Below are 15,793 nucleotides of genomic sequence, written 5' to 3' on the forward strand. Positions count from 1 at the left end.
GAGGACTCCGGTGTTCCTCTGAGCTTTGGATTCTGAAGTCTTAAGCAAGAAGGACCACATGCAGTCCTCAACTTGGACTTGTTCACCAATAAACAAAAAGTAGGAAAATCCTGTGGTCTGGATGGGTGGGAAGCCAGCCATGTACTAGCACCAAGCCACACTAGACTAAAACATCACAAGTGCCCCCAAGGAAGGCATGCTCTGGGTTTGAATTGGAGCAGTCCCCTACTCCAGGGATCTCACTCAGCTCACTAAGCCTGGCCTGCAGAGCTGGAAGACCTCCAAAGTATGGGCCCGGCCTGGCTGCTCGTCCTGCACCCTGTGAGATTTTTGGGGTCCAGGAGGGGGACTGCAGACGGAAGGTCGGAATCAGTCAAGGCAAATGCGTGAGTGGAGGAACCGGAGGGGAGGAAGAGACTCTGTCTTTGCCCCTTAACATGGTTCCTCTAGTCAGGCCTCAGAGAGGCCCAGATAGAATAAATCATGCTGGGATCTCACAGAGGCTGGCAGGGCTTTCCCTGTAACCAAGACCCTGATGCCCCGCCGCCTTCACCTGGCTCCTTGCAGCTCCGGGCACTGGCCACTGACCTTCAGAAGGATCGCTGGTGCTGCAGCAAGAGTGGGGAGAGGTCAGCTCTGGGGAGCATCCCTTGGGTTCGCAGGCCGAGGTGGGGAGCCAGTTCTGCTCAGTCACTCTCACAGGGGACCTCTTAACAAGCAGCAAGCTCAGGGTGAAGTTCCACATATAGTGCAGCATTCCCATGGCTGTTCCAAAAGAGCCAGCTTTCACAGGAAAAACGGTTCGTAGATCACAAAGCTGCATAGTGTGCACGTTTCCCAGGGGGCCTGCAGCTGTTTGCACCAATTAAGAAAACAGACACCTCCCCTTTCCTCCCTGACCCCGTATCCCCATAATTGCTTAGTGAGCCTCTTTCTCGTTTGCACAGTGGGAGGTGGGCAAAGAAGAATTAGAGGAAAATATGAATAGCAGGCTCAGAAATTCTCACTGCCCGGGGGGCTCGCGGTGGCTGGGGCAGAGTGGGTGCGTGCCGTCCTCAGGGCAGATATGCATAGTCTGTGCGGGGACATCTAGAGCTTCAGTCCCCCAGCTGGGATCTGTACTGTGTCATTTAGGTCATCCCAGGGTCAGTAGTGGGATTTTAAGGATTAGCAGGATTTGCTTAGGAAAAACAAGCCCAGAAAGAAGGACAGCTCATAGCGCCTTGCAGCCTGGTCTTGGGTGGCGTTGACAGCTCCTGACAGACAGGTGGTGTCTGCACTCCTAACCCATGCCACCCCCCTCCCCTGCCCCATTTCAGGTTGAGGACCCTGCTGCAGCTGAAGTGGCAGCGCTCGCTGTGTGACCCGGGTGAGGCCGTGGGCCTGCTGGCCGCCCAGAGCATTGGGGAGCCCTCCACGCAGATGACCCTGAACACTTTCCACTTTGCGGGCAGAGGCGAGATGAACGTTACCCTGGGCATTCCGAGGTGCGAGGCTGCAGGGGTGCATAGGGTGGTGGGGTCTGTCCTAAGCCCACTCCTGGAGAGGAAGTCATTTGAGAGGGTGGAAGGGAGAGAAACAGGCATCTCATCAAAAATGGGGATTAGGGTCAGACTTGCTGGAGCCCAGCTGGTTTTTCTGGCTGGATCTGTGCCCAGGCCTCTTAGAATCTCTCTGTATCCCTCTGCCAACTGCTGTATCAGCTACCTGGGATGTTTGTGAAGTCATACTCCTTGGGTCAGGACTCAGGAACAGAGGTTATGAACAAGCCCCATGCACCTGGTTGGCCACCTAGACTGTGGCCTACAGTGGCCCTTCCAGCAACTATGCTCACCTACAGCAGCATGATGGCCACTGGGCAAGAGGAAGGCATGGGAGACCCACCTGCATTTAGCACCTGGCTCTTCCACTTTCTAGCAGAGAGACAGCTTCCCTACCCTAAGGTCCTCGATCTGTGGAAGGGAGGAGGCCAGAGCCCACCATGCCGGTGGGCCGTGCGGGCTGACAGAGCTCACAGGCAAGGCCAGGAGCATCATGGTGCCTACACCTGGGAGGAGCACTGCAGGTGCTAGTTACCCATCCCTGCATCTCTCGCTCTGTAAGTTCTTAGCTTCCCATGTGGGCCCAGCATAGCTGACAGGAAACAAGAGTCACACTAGCTTGTCCTAAACTGACGTGCACGGGGCCAGAGCTGGGACTCTCTGATCCAGCATATTTCCTTGCAAGATCCCCAGGCTTCTCAGACCCCAGAAGAGCTCGAACATCTTGAGAAGAAAGGCCTTGCACAAATAGGTAATCCAGGCACCTCTTGTGATGAGATGTGCCCTTGTTCTGTGACAGGTTGAGGGAGATCCTCATGGTGGCGAGTGCCAACATCAAGACGCCCATGATGAGCGTGCCCGTGTTCAACACCAAGAAAGCCCTGAAGAGAGTGAAAAGCCTGAAGAAGCAGCTCACCAGAGTGTGCTTAGGGGAGGTAACTGTCTCTGGGATCCAGCTGGCCCCGTGGTGGAGGCACTTGCCTACTTCATCTGTGAAGAATAGAATTTGCTGACTGTTCAGGCTCTGGGTTCAGATTCCCATAAATGAGGGAGCTTTCTCTGCCAGGTGCCGAGCAGGGTAAATAATCATCAGTTCTGTAGCATTATTGAGTGCCTTCAAAATGCTCCTGCCATAGCTAACCAGCCCCGCCAGAGCCCGCTGCCTGCAGACTTAGGCCATCTCTGCCAGTGACCTACCAGCTGTGGGCCTCTGTCCACAGTGAGTCACAGTGGCAGAGCTCAGTGGGGTTTCTCCGGGGGCTGGGAGTTTGGCCCGTGGCCCCTGCTCCTATTCCTTTAAACCCCTGAGTTCCTAAAACCAACTTGTCCCGCACAGTCCCCTGGGACTCAGGCAAGCTGGGTTCTCTGTCCGTCTGGTTCAAGGTGTTGGAGAAAATTGATGTCCAGGAGTCGTTCTGTGTCGGAGACAAACACGACAAGTTTCAGGTGTACCGGCTGCGGTTTCACTTCCTGCCGCATGCGTACTACCAGCAGGAGAAGTGCCTGAGACCCGAGGACATCCTGCACTTCATGGAAACTAGGTGAGGACTCTGGCTGCATTTATGGCCTGGCTCTGTCCGGGGCCTTGAGTGCTCCGGGCCACAGGCCTCCTGGAGATTGGGTGCATTTGTCTAAATGGGTCATTCAAGGGCAGTGTTGGGGGAAACAGCAGGTCCTGCAGCCCAGATTGGAAACCTCCCTCTGGGTCTGGCTTGTGGGTGTGACTACACTCACCACACGCCACTCCCTGAGACATTTCTTCACTCTGGTTGACGAGACTTTTTTTTCGGGTTTGGAGGCTTTAAGATGTGGAAGGACGTGTACTGGAAGAAGAAGGGAGCCCCAGGGGCACAGCCGTGCTGCTGTGAGGGCGGACCAGCTCCTGGGGGTGATCTTTGGCAAAACATTCCAGGCTGCTCTGTGTGGTTCCGAATACGTTTATATTCTATTTCATAACAGGCAGTATGCCGACGGTGTGCTGCTTTTAAACCCCAATTCTATACCTGGGGTTCCCGGCAGCTTCTTCCAGAGAAGCTCTGGTTCCCTTCTGGTAGGGAGAATGAACGTCCTTCTCTCAAGTGCATGTTCCTGCTGGGTATTTGAAAAGCACAGGCGACCACGCGGAGTACACAGGGTAGGGTGCTGGGCGTGCTGGGGCTGGGGTGAGCCAGGAAGAGCCAGGGAAGCACTTGCGCCTCGTCAGCTGACCCTAGATCATGCTGCGGACTTAGAGGCTGCAGGGCCCAGCAGGGAGCAGGCCAGTGAAGCAGGCCAGGAGGCCCCCAGCACACTGGAGAGTACAGAACCTGTCTTGCAGACAGGAGTGTGAGTCAAGGCGGCCAGATCTTCTGATCCAAAAAGAAGGAATCCTCTCTTCCCCTCTCCTGTTGTTTTCTGTCTCTGGCTATTTGGTCACTTACTTTTGCTTTTATAAATGAGAAAAGTCTCCTAATTTTTAAATACCAGCAACTAATTGGTCCATTTTCAGAAACTTGGTAAGGTTCAGACAGATCCCATCTGTCAGCAGGATTCTGTCAAAGGCACCAACCACTGCCTCTAATCTAGACCAGCACTTGGGCCTTCCCGGAGCCTCGCTGAAATGGAGACCCACCGGGGCAGCCTAGAGTCAGAGTGCACTGCGCCCCCTCACCCCACCAGCCTTCCCTGGGTGATGCCCGTTCACAGATGAGTCACAGGTGCAACATGGCCAGGAGACAGCAAGCGCTCTGCCCTTGGCCCTCTTTTTCCTCTCGCCTGGAAATTTGGGCTGGCTTCAGGCCAGCCCTCTGAACATGTGGTGGTCGGGATGGTGGGTGTTATGGCAGGTGAGCCTGCATGGAAACCCATCCCCTTGGAAAGGGACCCCAGCCAGGCATCTCCTGCCCCAGTTTACGTGAGTCTGGGTGAAGTCATTGCTGGGGTTTGGAGAACATGTGCACTGCCATCCGCCTGGGTGGAGAAGGTTCCTTTTACCAGGCAGACCCACTGCTCTCGTGATGCTGGGCCATGTCGCAGGAGACGCGTCTCCAGCCTGCCGGATCATTAATTAATGTGGGGGAGCATAGCTCCCAAGAGCGCCGCATGTGTGTGCCGTCCAGGTGGCCCTTCTCTGAGAAATGGGACTTAGGATCACGTGGCCTCCCGAGAATTACCCAGAGCGGGTGGAGTTGGATGGTCTGCCCCGTTTCTCTTCACCTAGGGCTTTTGCCTGCCAGGCAGGTAGGTGGGTGTGAGGCATGTACCAGGCTGTGCTTAGAGTTCTTTTTACTTACATTATCTCAGGGATTTGAAAAATCCATCACTTTAAAAAAAAAAAAATGTTTTCTTAATGAGGAACAGCCCTGGCTTCTTCCCAGAAGTGAAGTACTTTTTCAGCTCCTGGAGTTTGTATTTGCTGGTGCACTTGAGAAGCTGTGATAAACAAAGCCACCGGCAGTAGGTCTTGTGGAGCTACTCTGCAACTCCAGCACAAGAGAAGGAGCAGTGCGTGAGCAGGGTGTGGTTTGGACCATCCAGGACAGCCTTGGGCGGCACAGCGGCCACACTAAGGCCTCTCGCAGACCACAAGGAAATGTCCGTGTGCTCCCAAGAGTGACAAACCCGCCCCTTCCTTCTTCCCGACCCTCCCCCACCTCCTTCACTTCCTTTTCTCTCTCTTCTCCCCTTCCCTTTTCTTGTCCCAACAACAGATCATGAGACTCTTTTGACAGTAGATTGGAGAAGAAAACAAAAACAAACACAGAGGCACATCCCTAGATGGAGACGCATAAGTCTTGATGGTTCTCTAAGTATTTGTACCAGCATCTGTCACTTGGGATGTTAGTGTCTGTCTCTGGAAGGGGGGCCCTGGCTGGTGAAGTAGAAGGAGCACCCAGCTAGGAGTCGGGTGGTAAGTTCTGGCCGCCCGTCCCCGGCCGTGAGACGACCAAGCTGGTGGTGTGCAGTTACAGCTCCTATGAACCCGACTTCACAAGCAGCAGGTGGTGGGGCTGTTGCCAGGCACTCTTGGAGACAGCCAGGGGTCATATTCTCTGTTTGCAATTATTTATGTGGGATGGGAGGTTTCCCTGCAGCCTATCCCTGCTGTTCCCTTTCAGTTGCCACATTTTGACAAACAGCGAGACCTGCACAGAGTGGCCGCTGTGGGCCTTTGGCTCCCTTGCTCTTGGCAGAATCACAGAAGGGCAAAGTGTGTGCGTCCTCAGGAGGATTCTGGCACACTGGTAACCTGTCTGCCACTTACTGGTCAGGGTTCATTCTGCTTCCTCACCTTCTGTCGTGTTCTCCCACGGTTTTGTTCGCTGAAAGAAGCAGGCCAGGCAGAAGGGATTCCCAGTGAGGGGGGTGAGGGGAGGTCTCCTTGGGGACTTCCTCTGCACTCAGATCCAGGCTTGGGGGTTGGGTGCAGCTCCAGCAGGTGGAGAAGTGGCTGGGGAAATTGCTGGCAGAGGATGCACTGGGGGTGGTGGGAACAGATGGCTTTGTGGGGGTGGGAGCCAATTGTGGAAGGCAGGAGGCAAGGAGACTTGGAGGGGTGACACAGCCAGCCACAAAGCTGCTGGCCTGGAGATTCTGGGGAGTCAGAGTAGCAGCCCCGAAGCAGTGGGAGGAGATGAGCAGCTCCTGTTGTGGGGAGGGAGGCAGCAGGCCTGGGCCTTCCCCATCCCTGTCAGTCCCGTTTCCTCTCCTCATTGTGCAATAGGCTCCGGTTGGGATAGGAATGTCCCACTATACAGATGAGATCAAGACCTTCCTCCCCAGTCTCTGAATGCAGATTTGAACCAGAGCCTGGTCTTCTAGAAACCTTTCTTTGACCCCCTCTTCTCGGTTGGATTGTGTCTTCTCAAGTCAAGCCTGGCCTTCCCTCGTCTGGCCCCTTGTCCCCATCCCCAGCACTCGGTGACCAGGCTCTTCTCTGGATTGGAGGGCCAGGAGACTTTTTTCTGCCAAAGGTGGAAACCTCAGCAAAACCATGCACAAGTTTAAAAAGTTAAAAAATATATATGTATATAAAACGAAGAAGAAGAACAGTTGTCTTTTGCTGTTAATAAGCCAAACAGTAAATATTTGACCTGCCTACTTCTGTATTTTCTGTATTTTCATCCTTGATTTACTCTCAGGGCACATGATACACACATTATAGGCACTGAGACAGTACAGGCTGGCTGGCTGGCTGGCTAAGGGATCTGATACTTAATATAATTAAAAGCAATCCATTTTGGCATGCTGTTCTGGCCTGAAGAAGACAGGCAAGAGATTATGTGAAAAAAGAAGCAGGGGTGGGGGGCGGGTTGAGGCCTTAAGGGAGCTTAAAAATAGAAAAGTCAGAAGGAAGAGGGGAGAGGCCAGGAAAGGCTCCCCCTAGGCCCTGCTATAAGCTGGTTCCTTTAAATTGGTTTGGTTCCAACCTGTCAACATGATTTATGGCCACAAAATAAGTCCTCATTGCCTTCAAAACTCTGATAAACTCTTGCACATCTTAGTTTTCCCATCAAATTGCCGCGTCTCCCGCCCCAAGGAGACAGAGGTGTCAGGCCTAAGCTGTACCGCTTTCTGGAGAAAGTAAGAACAGTCTGGGGAACAGTCCGGGCCCTGGCCCAGACCCCCAGTCCTGCCATAGAGTCTGCTGTCCTCATCAGACACCGGCCCCAGCCACACTTGCACCTTCCACTTACGGACCACCCACTCAGCCAGGCTTGTGACGGTTCTCAGACAGGGGTCAGGTCTAAGCCTTCAGACAAGACTGCACAGCACAGATTCCTACACACATTTTACAGATGAGGGACTTCAAGTTCCGGCGACTGTCTGGGCTGAAAGGCACACACCCAGGGAGTGGCAGGACGTGTGTTCTGAACCGTGTTCTGAACCGGCCCGAGGGCCAGGGCCGTGGAGCAGTGTTTTCTCTAATGAGCTCTCTGCCCTTAAGCAGCAGCAGGAGGAGGGAAAGTAAGCCGAGAGGAGATGCTGTATCTCTCTCTCACGTGTAAATCCCTGGCGTGGCCTTAGATGGCTGTGAGACCCTCGGACAGAACTTCCTACCCCTGCAAGGAGGTGTATTGAATGGGCCCACACGGGTTTCTTCTCATTTTAGGTTCTTTAAAATTCTGATGGAATCCCTCAGAAAGAAGAATAATAAAGCCTCCGCTTTCAGAACCGTTAACACTCGGAGAGCCACCCAGCGGGATCTCGACAACGCTGGGGAGTCAGAGAGGAGTCGGGTGAGTGAGTCCCCAGCACAGGGGAGGGTCCCAGGCCTGGGAAGCCCATATGGGTGGCCACTGCCTTCGTCTTCTCTCCTGGGAAGACTCGGGGGTGGTTTTCTGTACTCCTCAAACCCCTCTCTGGTTTCGGCTCCTCTTTCCATGTACTGTTTGATTTATCTGCTGTGCTGACAGAGCCACAGTGGGGGCCAGTCTCATTGGCCTTAGGTGAGGCCCCAGGGTCATCCATCTGAGTATTCTCAGGGGCCCCTGTAAGTGATTTTTATCCCGAGGATAGGCTCAAAGTGTCGGTACCTACTGGGCTTTCCAATTCTTTTCCTGGTTTCCTGGGCTCTGCCTTTAACTTCCCTGGACCAGGTAAAGTGGGGACCACAGAGGAGTGGCAGGGAAGTTGGGCTACAGGAATAAAAAAGGAAGGAGCCAGAGAGAAGCCACCGGAGACAGAAGAGTGCAGGACTGATGATACATCATCTGCCAGGAGCCCCTGGGGCGGGGTGGGGCAGGTTCCCCAGCGTCACCTGAGCCCACAGCAGCTTTCGCTACATGGCAGTGACTGTGCCACTGCAGTCAGCCTGGCTTGTGGGGATGGGGCCCTCTGAGAAGACTCAGTGCTGCCCCCGCCTTGCTCTGTGATCTCAGCGGTGTCAGCTCCTGTCTCTCGCCTTTCTCCTCACCCCTACAATGAGGGACTGGCCGAGAACAGAGAGAATGCTCTGCCTCTGGCCCGGCAGGTCTCCCAGGTGGGGAATCAGAGCACAGAGGGGCATGGATGGTCTTTGAAAGGCTGCATAGTCTATCCTTGATTGGATTATTTGTTCTTTGGGTGTTGAGTTTCATAAGCTCTTTATAGATTTTGGATACTAGTCCTTTATCTGAGATGTCGTTTGCAAATATCTTCTCCCATTTTGTCAGTTGTCTTTTGGTTGTGTTGCTCAGTCTATCCTTAAGGCAATCAGAAGACTATGAGAAATAAGGAGCCAAGGTCAGAAGGTATAAATGTCTGGTTTTTAAAATACTGGACAGTCCGCCAAGCCAGTCCTCTATCTTCATCTCCATTTGGAACAGTATTTTATAACTTACTCTTGTAATGACTTAGAAAGCCTTGTTACTTTTCTGACATTATTTTAAAATGCAGGATTTTGCAAGCAGTACATGTGAAAACGATGCTTAAAGAGAAGGAGGCAGGGAGTATAGGGCTGGCCCAGAGCAGGGGACTGTGTGGATGAGTTGGCCAGGAGGAAGGGTGGGTAGAGGAGTGGTTGGGAGGGCGGCAGGTGGGGGTGAAGGGAATGGATGGTGAGATATGCAGGCAGGTGGGTGGCTGGGTGGGCGAGTGAGCAGAAAAGAAGATGGATGGGTAGGTGGACGGATTCACCAGGCACTGGGTATTGGAACCCATCTTTTCCCTCCTTGTCCCCAAACCTCAGGGAGAACAGGAAGGTGATGAGGAAGAGGAGGGCCCCATTGTGGATGCTGAAGCTGACGAGGGAGACGCCGATGCTTCTGATGCCAAACGCAAGGAGAAGCAAGAAGAGGAGGTGAGGGGACTGGCCATGGTGAAAGGGCTGTGCACACATCCCTTCTCTGTCACACCTGCCAGATAATCGCTTGCCACATAAGGCCCCACTTTTGTTATCATGCTGGAACCCATTACAAACCTTGAAGCAAATCTGGCCTGCCCAGCACCTGTCTCCACAAAGAAGATAAAGTTCACAGGACAGGAATTGGGCAAGGACTGCCCTTTGACTCTGGATCTAATCAGAGTCAGGGACTAGAGGCTTTTGCAAGGAGGTGAGGTCAGGCTGCCTCTTGTTTTTCTAATGAAAATATATGAAAACCAGTCTTGTGGGGGCGCCTGAGTGGCTCAGTTGGTTAAGCTTCTGACTCTTGGTTTCAGCTCCGGGGGCAGTGTGCTCGACATCCTCTCCCTACCTCTGCTCCTCTGACTGCTTGCGTTTGTACTTACTGTTCTCTCTTTTTTTCTCTCTCTCTCTCAAACAAATAAATTTTAAAAACAAAACAAAAAAAAAAACCCACCTCATGACTGCTCCTAGGACCAAGGGCAGGTTAGAGGGGCTGAGGAAATGGACAGGCGAGAGATCGAGCTCGAGGAGGGTGGAAGGTGCTGGGAGTTGGGACTGTCCCTTCCCGACACTGGCAGGGGAGGGACAGGACAGAGGAGAAGGCAGCCCAGGCCTGTGGAGTAGAAACATGGGTGTGGCCAAATAAGGCCTCTGCCAGGATGCTTGTTCCACAGGCAAAGTCTGGACAGATGCGGGACCCTGTGACACAGACTGTGCCCTGTGCCCTGCCAGGTCGATTATGAGAGCGAGGAAGAGGAGGTCGAGGAGGATAATGATGATGAGGACGTGCGGGAGGAAGGGCACAACTCTGCGAACGGTGCTCACGAGGCCCAGGAGAAGGATGAAGAGGTGGGCTCAGGCCCCGAGGAGGACTCACCTGCTTCCGCCCCCCTCAGCCGGCCCCGGAAATCTGCCCACCGCAGGGAGCCCCAGGGAGCCGAGGCTGTGGAGCGCCGGGTGCGGGCCGTGCGTGAGGCCCACTCGTTCATAGAGGACTACGAGTACGACACTGAGGAGAGCCTGTGGTGCCAGGTCAGTGCCGCGCGCGACCCTGGCAGAGCCCCGACGAGGGGCCTGCTGCCCAGCTCCTCCAAGCCCACCGGGGGTCATGTGGGGATCCCACATCCCCGACTCTCCACCTTTGACTCAAATCCCCTATAGGCCGGTTCTCTCAGTCTTCTAGGACAGTGTGTATATGTGAGTCCGGTGGGCCAGGCCTTGTGGGTACTTGTAAACACCTGCTGTCCTTCCGTCTTCAGCACCACCCGTTAGTGTACAGAGCTGTGGAGGCCGGCAGGAGTGTGCTAGCTCCTCACACCCACGGTCTCTGGAAGCCGACCGCTCTGGAAGCGGTCTCTGGGCTCTCTGAAAGGCTGGCTGGTCAGAACGCCTACACAGCCACACGCGCACTGATGTTTTTGTTCTCCGCTTTGATGCAGTCCAGTGGTTTGCAAATGGCAAGGTGGATAAAAGTCGCTGAGCAGGTTCCCCATACCAGACAGTTGTGATGCTTTGTGGTGGTGATCAAAAGGCTCTCGAGGGTGCTGTTGAGCAGATAACGATTTTCAGCAGCAGTTGTGAAGGTGTGACCTTTGTGTGGGTGACTGCAGATGGCTGCACTGCGTGGTCCGTTTGCCACCCAGTGTTGGCGTGTGCTGACCCAGCCTCCCCAAGGTGTTGGCTGAACAGGCTTTGAAGGTGTCAGCTTCTGGGGACTGGGGAACCAGTTGGGGGGGCCTCTGCCTCCTTCCCGGGGCTAAGGCTGGCCCCCTCCCCTGACACAAACCGCCCGCCTCTTGCAGGTGACAGTGAAGCTCCCTCTGATGAAGATTAACTTTGACATGAGCTCCCTGGTCATGTCCCTGGCCCAGAATGCCGTCGTCTACGCGACCAAGGGCATCACAAGGTGTCTCCTGAATGAAACCACCAACAAGAAGAATGAGAAAGAGCTTGTGTTAAACACAGAAGGAATCAATCTGCCGGAGCTGTTCAAGTACTCGGAGGTATGTGTCCCCTCTCCATATGGTCTGCTCGCTGAGAACGAGGTCTGCACGCTCTCTCAGAGCCTGGCCACTGGGGGGTGAGGCCCCAGCCACTGTCCCCAGGCCTTCTTCTTGGGATCCATCGTATGCATGAGCCTCGTTGGGACTTGTAGTATAGAAACCTGTTTAACGTTATCTAACCTAAGGTTTCTCAAACCACTGTAGCTATACATTTTTTTTCCTTGAAATTAAAACTTCCCCAAAGTCAATTTGTTAGAAATAGTTGCTGAGTGACCGGCTGGGAGCTGCTCCTTTCATCTGGCAAAGAAGGCCCTAGGAGCAGAGGTGGCCCAGACCAGCCGCCCAGTAAGTTTTGTCCCACCTGCTGTTGCTGCTTTATTCTCCCACTTCACTATGTCTCTCAGAACCTTTTGAGATGCTCTCAACCCCTGGGCACAAGAGTTTCCCCAGAGAATACTGTAGCCCACTCTCCCAGGTCTGCACCCAGCTGACAAAGCTCTTCCTTCCTGGAACACTGCTCCCACAACAGCTGCCTTGCAAAGGCCCCTGCTGCCCCTGAGACGGGCAGGGTGGGCTTGTGCCTCCTGGGAGTCAGCCCCCAGCAGGTGAACTCTATTGTGATCGTGGGGTTTGTTTAAACAAGACTAAGGTCTCCACCAGGTCCAGGATCACCTGCCATGTTTTGGGCCCCCTCGGGGCCCCCAGCATAGCTTAGCTGGAGCCTCAAGCCCCCTGACAAAGCCTAGCTTTCCCCCACGTTGCTGCCCCACTGCTGCCCCTCGTGCCCTGGAGAGGGATTTCAGTGTCTGCTGGAGAACTTCCCTCATATACCAAAAGAAGTCTCAACCCTAGGAAACACATCTATCATATAAACAAGGAAATATCTTTCTTCCTATTGACCTGAAGCAGGTACCAAGTTATCTCTGGGCTGTGGTGGTGACAGCAAGACAAATCTTAGGGCCTGGCCACCCATAGCTCTACCTGCACTGTCCCCCTTCACTAATCCCGGGCCACCACTCGATCATCTCGTCGTCAGCCGTGGTTCACTACCAGACAAGGAGTGAGCTTGGTCAGGGTGGGACATGCCAATGGAAGGGAGCAGAAGGCCAGGCCCTCCCACTCAGCCCCACCTTCTTATCTAGGTTCTGGACTTGCGCCGCCTCTATTCCAATGACATCCACGCGATGGCCAGCACCTATGGCATTGAGGCTGCACTGCGGGTGATCGAGAAGGAGATCAGGGACGTGTTTGCTGTGTATGGTGAGAGGGGCCACGGGGAGTGCTAAGAAGGTCCCAGTGTAGCGGGCCAGCTCTGTAGGGAGCCAAAATGTAGGTGCAGTGAGCATGTGACCTGTGAGTGACCCTGACCATGACCTGGGAGAACAGGTTTCGGTCCCATCACTGAGGGCTTCCCCCCTACCACTGCCATCCCCTCAACTTCTCATCTGGCCTCTGAGGAAGCTCTTGCCTGATGACGTGGTCCCAGCCTGCCTTCAAGGTTTGGGCTCCCAAGTGAAACAATGGTGTTATGTTCTCCGTGTCCTGCAAGTCTGGAGTCTGTGTCCTGGGCTCGTGGTTAAAGACGGAGGGTGGGCTGCACTGATAGTGGCCAGGGATGAGGGTGGACTGCCCCACTGAGGTTGGGGGCTAAGTAGCCAACTGAATCGTAGATGACTGACCTGGAAGTGGAGCCAAGGGGGTCTGACATCTGAGCCTGTGCGCTGGCTCGTGTCAGGTGACGCCGTCCCAACTGTTCCCCTGTCATTGCATAATCCTTCCGCTGTTGCTGCCAATGTGACAGGCATTGCCATTGATCCCCGCCATCTTTCCCTGGTCGCCGACTATATGTGCTTCGAGGGCGTTTACAAGCCATTGAATCGCTTTGGGATCCGTTCAAACTCCTCCCCTCTGCAGCAGATGACGTTTGAAACCAGCTTCCAGTTCCTGAAGCAGGCCACCTTGATGGGTCAGTGCATGGACAGGTGCCCTGGGCTTTCCCTCTCCTAAGTCTGCTCTGTCCCTGTTCTACATGCCTTTCACACAAGTGAGATCTTGGAATCTCACTGGGAAGCAGCTGGGGAGGGTGGGCGGTAGATGGGAAAGCTACCTCTGCCCTTTTGAAGGAAAGGGAGAAGGGCCTTCCTCTCTGCAAAGCAGTGCTACCTCATGTAACCTCATCGGCCTCCAGGACTCAGGGCCTCCTCCTGGCCTCCGAGATGCCCCGTCTGTCTCCTTACCTACCCCAACTTCTCCATCAACCACCTAACAAGAGCTCTTGTGTCTCCCAGGATCGCACGATGAGCTGAGGTCCCCTTCTGCCTGCCTCGTCGTCGGGAAAGTCGTCAAGGGCGGGACAGGCCTGTTTGAGCTCAAGCAGCCCCTGAGATAGTGGCTGCCACGTACCATCTGCCCAGCCTGGAGGACAGCCAGGAGGACGTGGGCGAGGGCCCGGCCTGCCCGTCCCCTGAGAGGCCTGGGAAAGCAGAATCCAAGGTGGTTCTGAGTGGCTGTGCAGGGCACAGCAGCGACACTGGGCATCTGTGAAAGCAGCTGGCCTCTGGGCTGGACCAGCTTCCACTAGACAGTGGCAGCGTTCCTTGGCCTTCCCTGTCTTGGGATATGAGCAAGGTTCACCGAATCCTGATTTCCTCTCAGGTGGCCAGCCCTTTCCCTGTGGGGCACAGAAGCAGGGAGGTGATGTCCTGTTGCTGTGGGCCGCTGGTGACTGCAGGCAGGACTCCTGGGTACAGGAGCTCTCGGGAAGGGACCTGGAGCTGTGGCCTCACGGCCTCTTCCAGCTACACCAGTTCCCGGGGTCAGAGTTCCCACAGAGTCTCCACCCAGGACTCTTTGCCCAGGCCCAGTCCGTGCCTCAACCCACCCAACTTCTGTGCCTGGTGCAGGACCCCAGCAGCTCAGCCCCACATGTGGAGCCCTAAGTCGCCAGTCGGGCTGTTGAACAAATTGCCTGGCTTATCTTCCGCAGCTCTGCTGTCGACATGGTGGCCGCAACCCTGTCTGCAGGCCCTGCAGCGTCTGGGCCGTCCAGCCTCCCTTGACCTCTGGCGCCACAGCAGGGGACCCTGGCATGAACAGAAAATCAGAGGACTTGTACAAACGCTTTGTAAAACCAGAGGCCGTTTCTATTTTTGTCTAATGTTATTCCCACTCAGGCTGAGTAATAAACATCACTGGAACTAGCTATTGGGAGGGGAAAAAAGAAACTAAAAAGACTTCAGTTTTTGTTTTTTTCCCCTTGGTTTGTGGTTTCTCCATTTCTCATCTGCGAGCCCAGGACTGTGATTTCTCAGTACAGCCCTGTATTTGGTCCCTTCTGTTCCTGTCAGAGGATGTGGGGGAGAGCTCACCCCTGCAGCCTCCGCCTGTGACCCCCACCAGTCCCTGCTTCATCCCCTTTCCTGAGTCAGCTTCTGCCCCCGTGGCCAGGGGAGTAGAAGCCAGTGGCAAGGTCCCCCATGTGTGTTGGGTGGGAAGGGAGGCCTTACTTGGGGAGAATGACCACGCTACTCCCTCCAGACACATGACCGGTCCACACGAGGCCTCCTGTGTCCACGCTGGGGAAAGCAGCAGCAACAGCTGACTAGGGCTTGGGTACAAAGGAGTAGGCACAGCTTCTGAGGGGCCCAGAAAGAAGGGTCACAGAGGAATCCCGTGCCACAGGTTAAGCTGTGTGTGCTTGGGGTAGTGGGCCAATTTATGGCTCTGTAGCTTCCACTCCCACTAGAATTGTGGGAGAGGGTTCCTCAGGAGATCATAAGATAGCCCGCCGGACAAAGGAGCACATGGTTGCTTGGCCCCCACGGCTCGGCATAAGTGGGTAAGTTCCTTGGCTCAGCTGCATTCAGATGTGGCAGGTACGAAGGGGAAGGAACAAGGCTGGAGCAGAAACGGTGTGGACACTGCACACTGAAGTAGATTCTTGACCTATGTTGGGAGGTGAGGCGATGACCCGCTGCCCTTCTACCCGATCCATCCGTGCGTTTCCCGGCACCTCTGTTTTCCATGTGTTTCTGCCCCGGGATATCCGTGCTTTGTAAGCAGGCATTGCAGAGCTTGCTGGTCACGGCAGGCCAGGATTCTGCGGGCTCCCCTTCTGCCATCACATGCTCTCCTCACTGGGTCTCTCTGTCTGAGAGTCCTTGGGGACTCTGGGCTGTTTCAGATGCCATGTTCTTTAGAATATGCTGTGCACTGTAAATGCTTTGGAAAGCACAAGTAGGTCCAAGCCAAATTTGATGAAGAGGGTAGATCAAGGTGCATAGTAATTTTTTAATCAAAGTAGAACAGGGAGTGACTGTCGGGTGGGGTTCACAGACTTCATGGTGGCTGCAAGTTTCTTCAGAGCCCTGTGGTGCCAGGCCCAGCCACTGTTCTTGGGTGTCCTCCCCATGTCACCCCTTCATGTGTCAGTGTCCTCCCTACTT

General features: G+C 54.6%; 1 protein-coding gene across 1 annotated transcript in view; it reads left to right on the forward strand.

Annotated features, from left to right (window-relative positions):
- POLR1A (RNA polymerase I subunit A) overlaps positions 1-14,600 on the forward strand; it is a 70,509-nt gene extending 55,909 nt beyond the window's left edge. The window contains exons 25-34 of the mRNA XM_059405678.1: positions 1,320-1,487; positions 2,341-2,476; positions 2,925-3,082; positions 7,633-7,759; positions 9,190-9,300; positions 10,078-10,377; positions 11,148-11,348; positions 12,491-12,608; positions 13,150-13,314; positions 13,637-14,600. Coding sequence (XP_059261661.1) covers positions 1,320-1,487; positions 2,341-2,476; positions 2,925-3,082; positions 7,633-7,759; positions 9,190-9,300; positions 10,078-10,377; positions 11,148-11,348; positions 12,491-12,608; positions 13,150-13,314; positions 13,637-13,737 — 1,585 coding nt within the window. The 3' untranslated portion in view covers positions 13,738-14,600. The remainder of the gene's footprint in view (positions 1-1,319; positions 1,488-2,340; positions 2,477-2,924; positions 3,083-7,632; positions 7,760-9,189; positions 9,301-10,077; positions 10,378-11,147; positions 11,349-12,490; positions 12,609-13,149; positions 13,315-13,636) is intronic.
- The last annotated feature ends 1,193 nt before the right edge of the window (positions 14,601-15,793 follow it).

This window comes from Mustela nigripes, chromosome 7 (assembly GCF_022355385.1).
Source record: "Mustela nigripes isolate SB6536 chromosome 7, MUSNIG.SB6536, whole genome shotgun sequence".
Lineage (NCBI taxonomy): Eukaryota > Metazoa > Chordata > Mammalia > Carnivora > Mustelidae > Mustela > Mustela nigripes.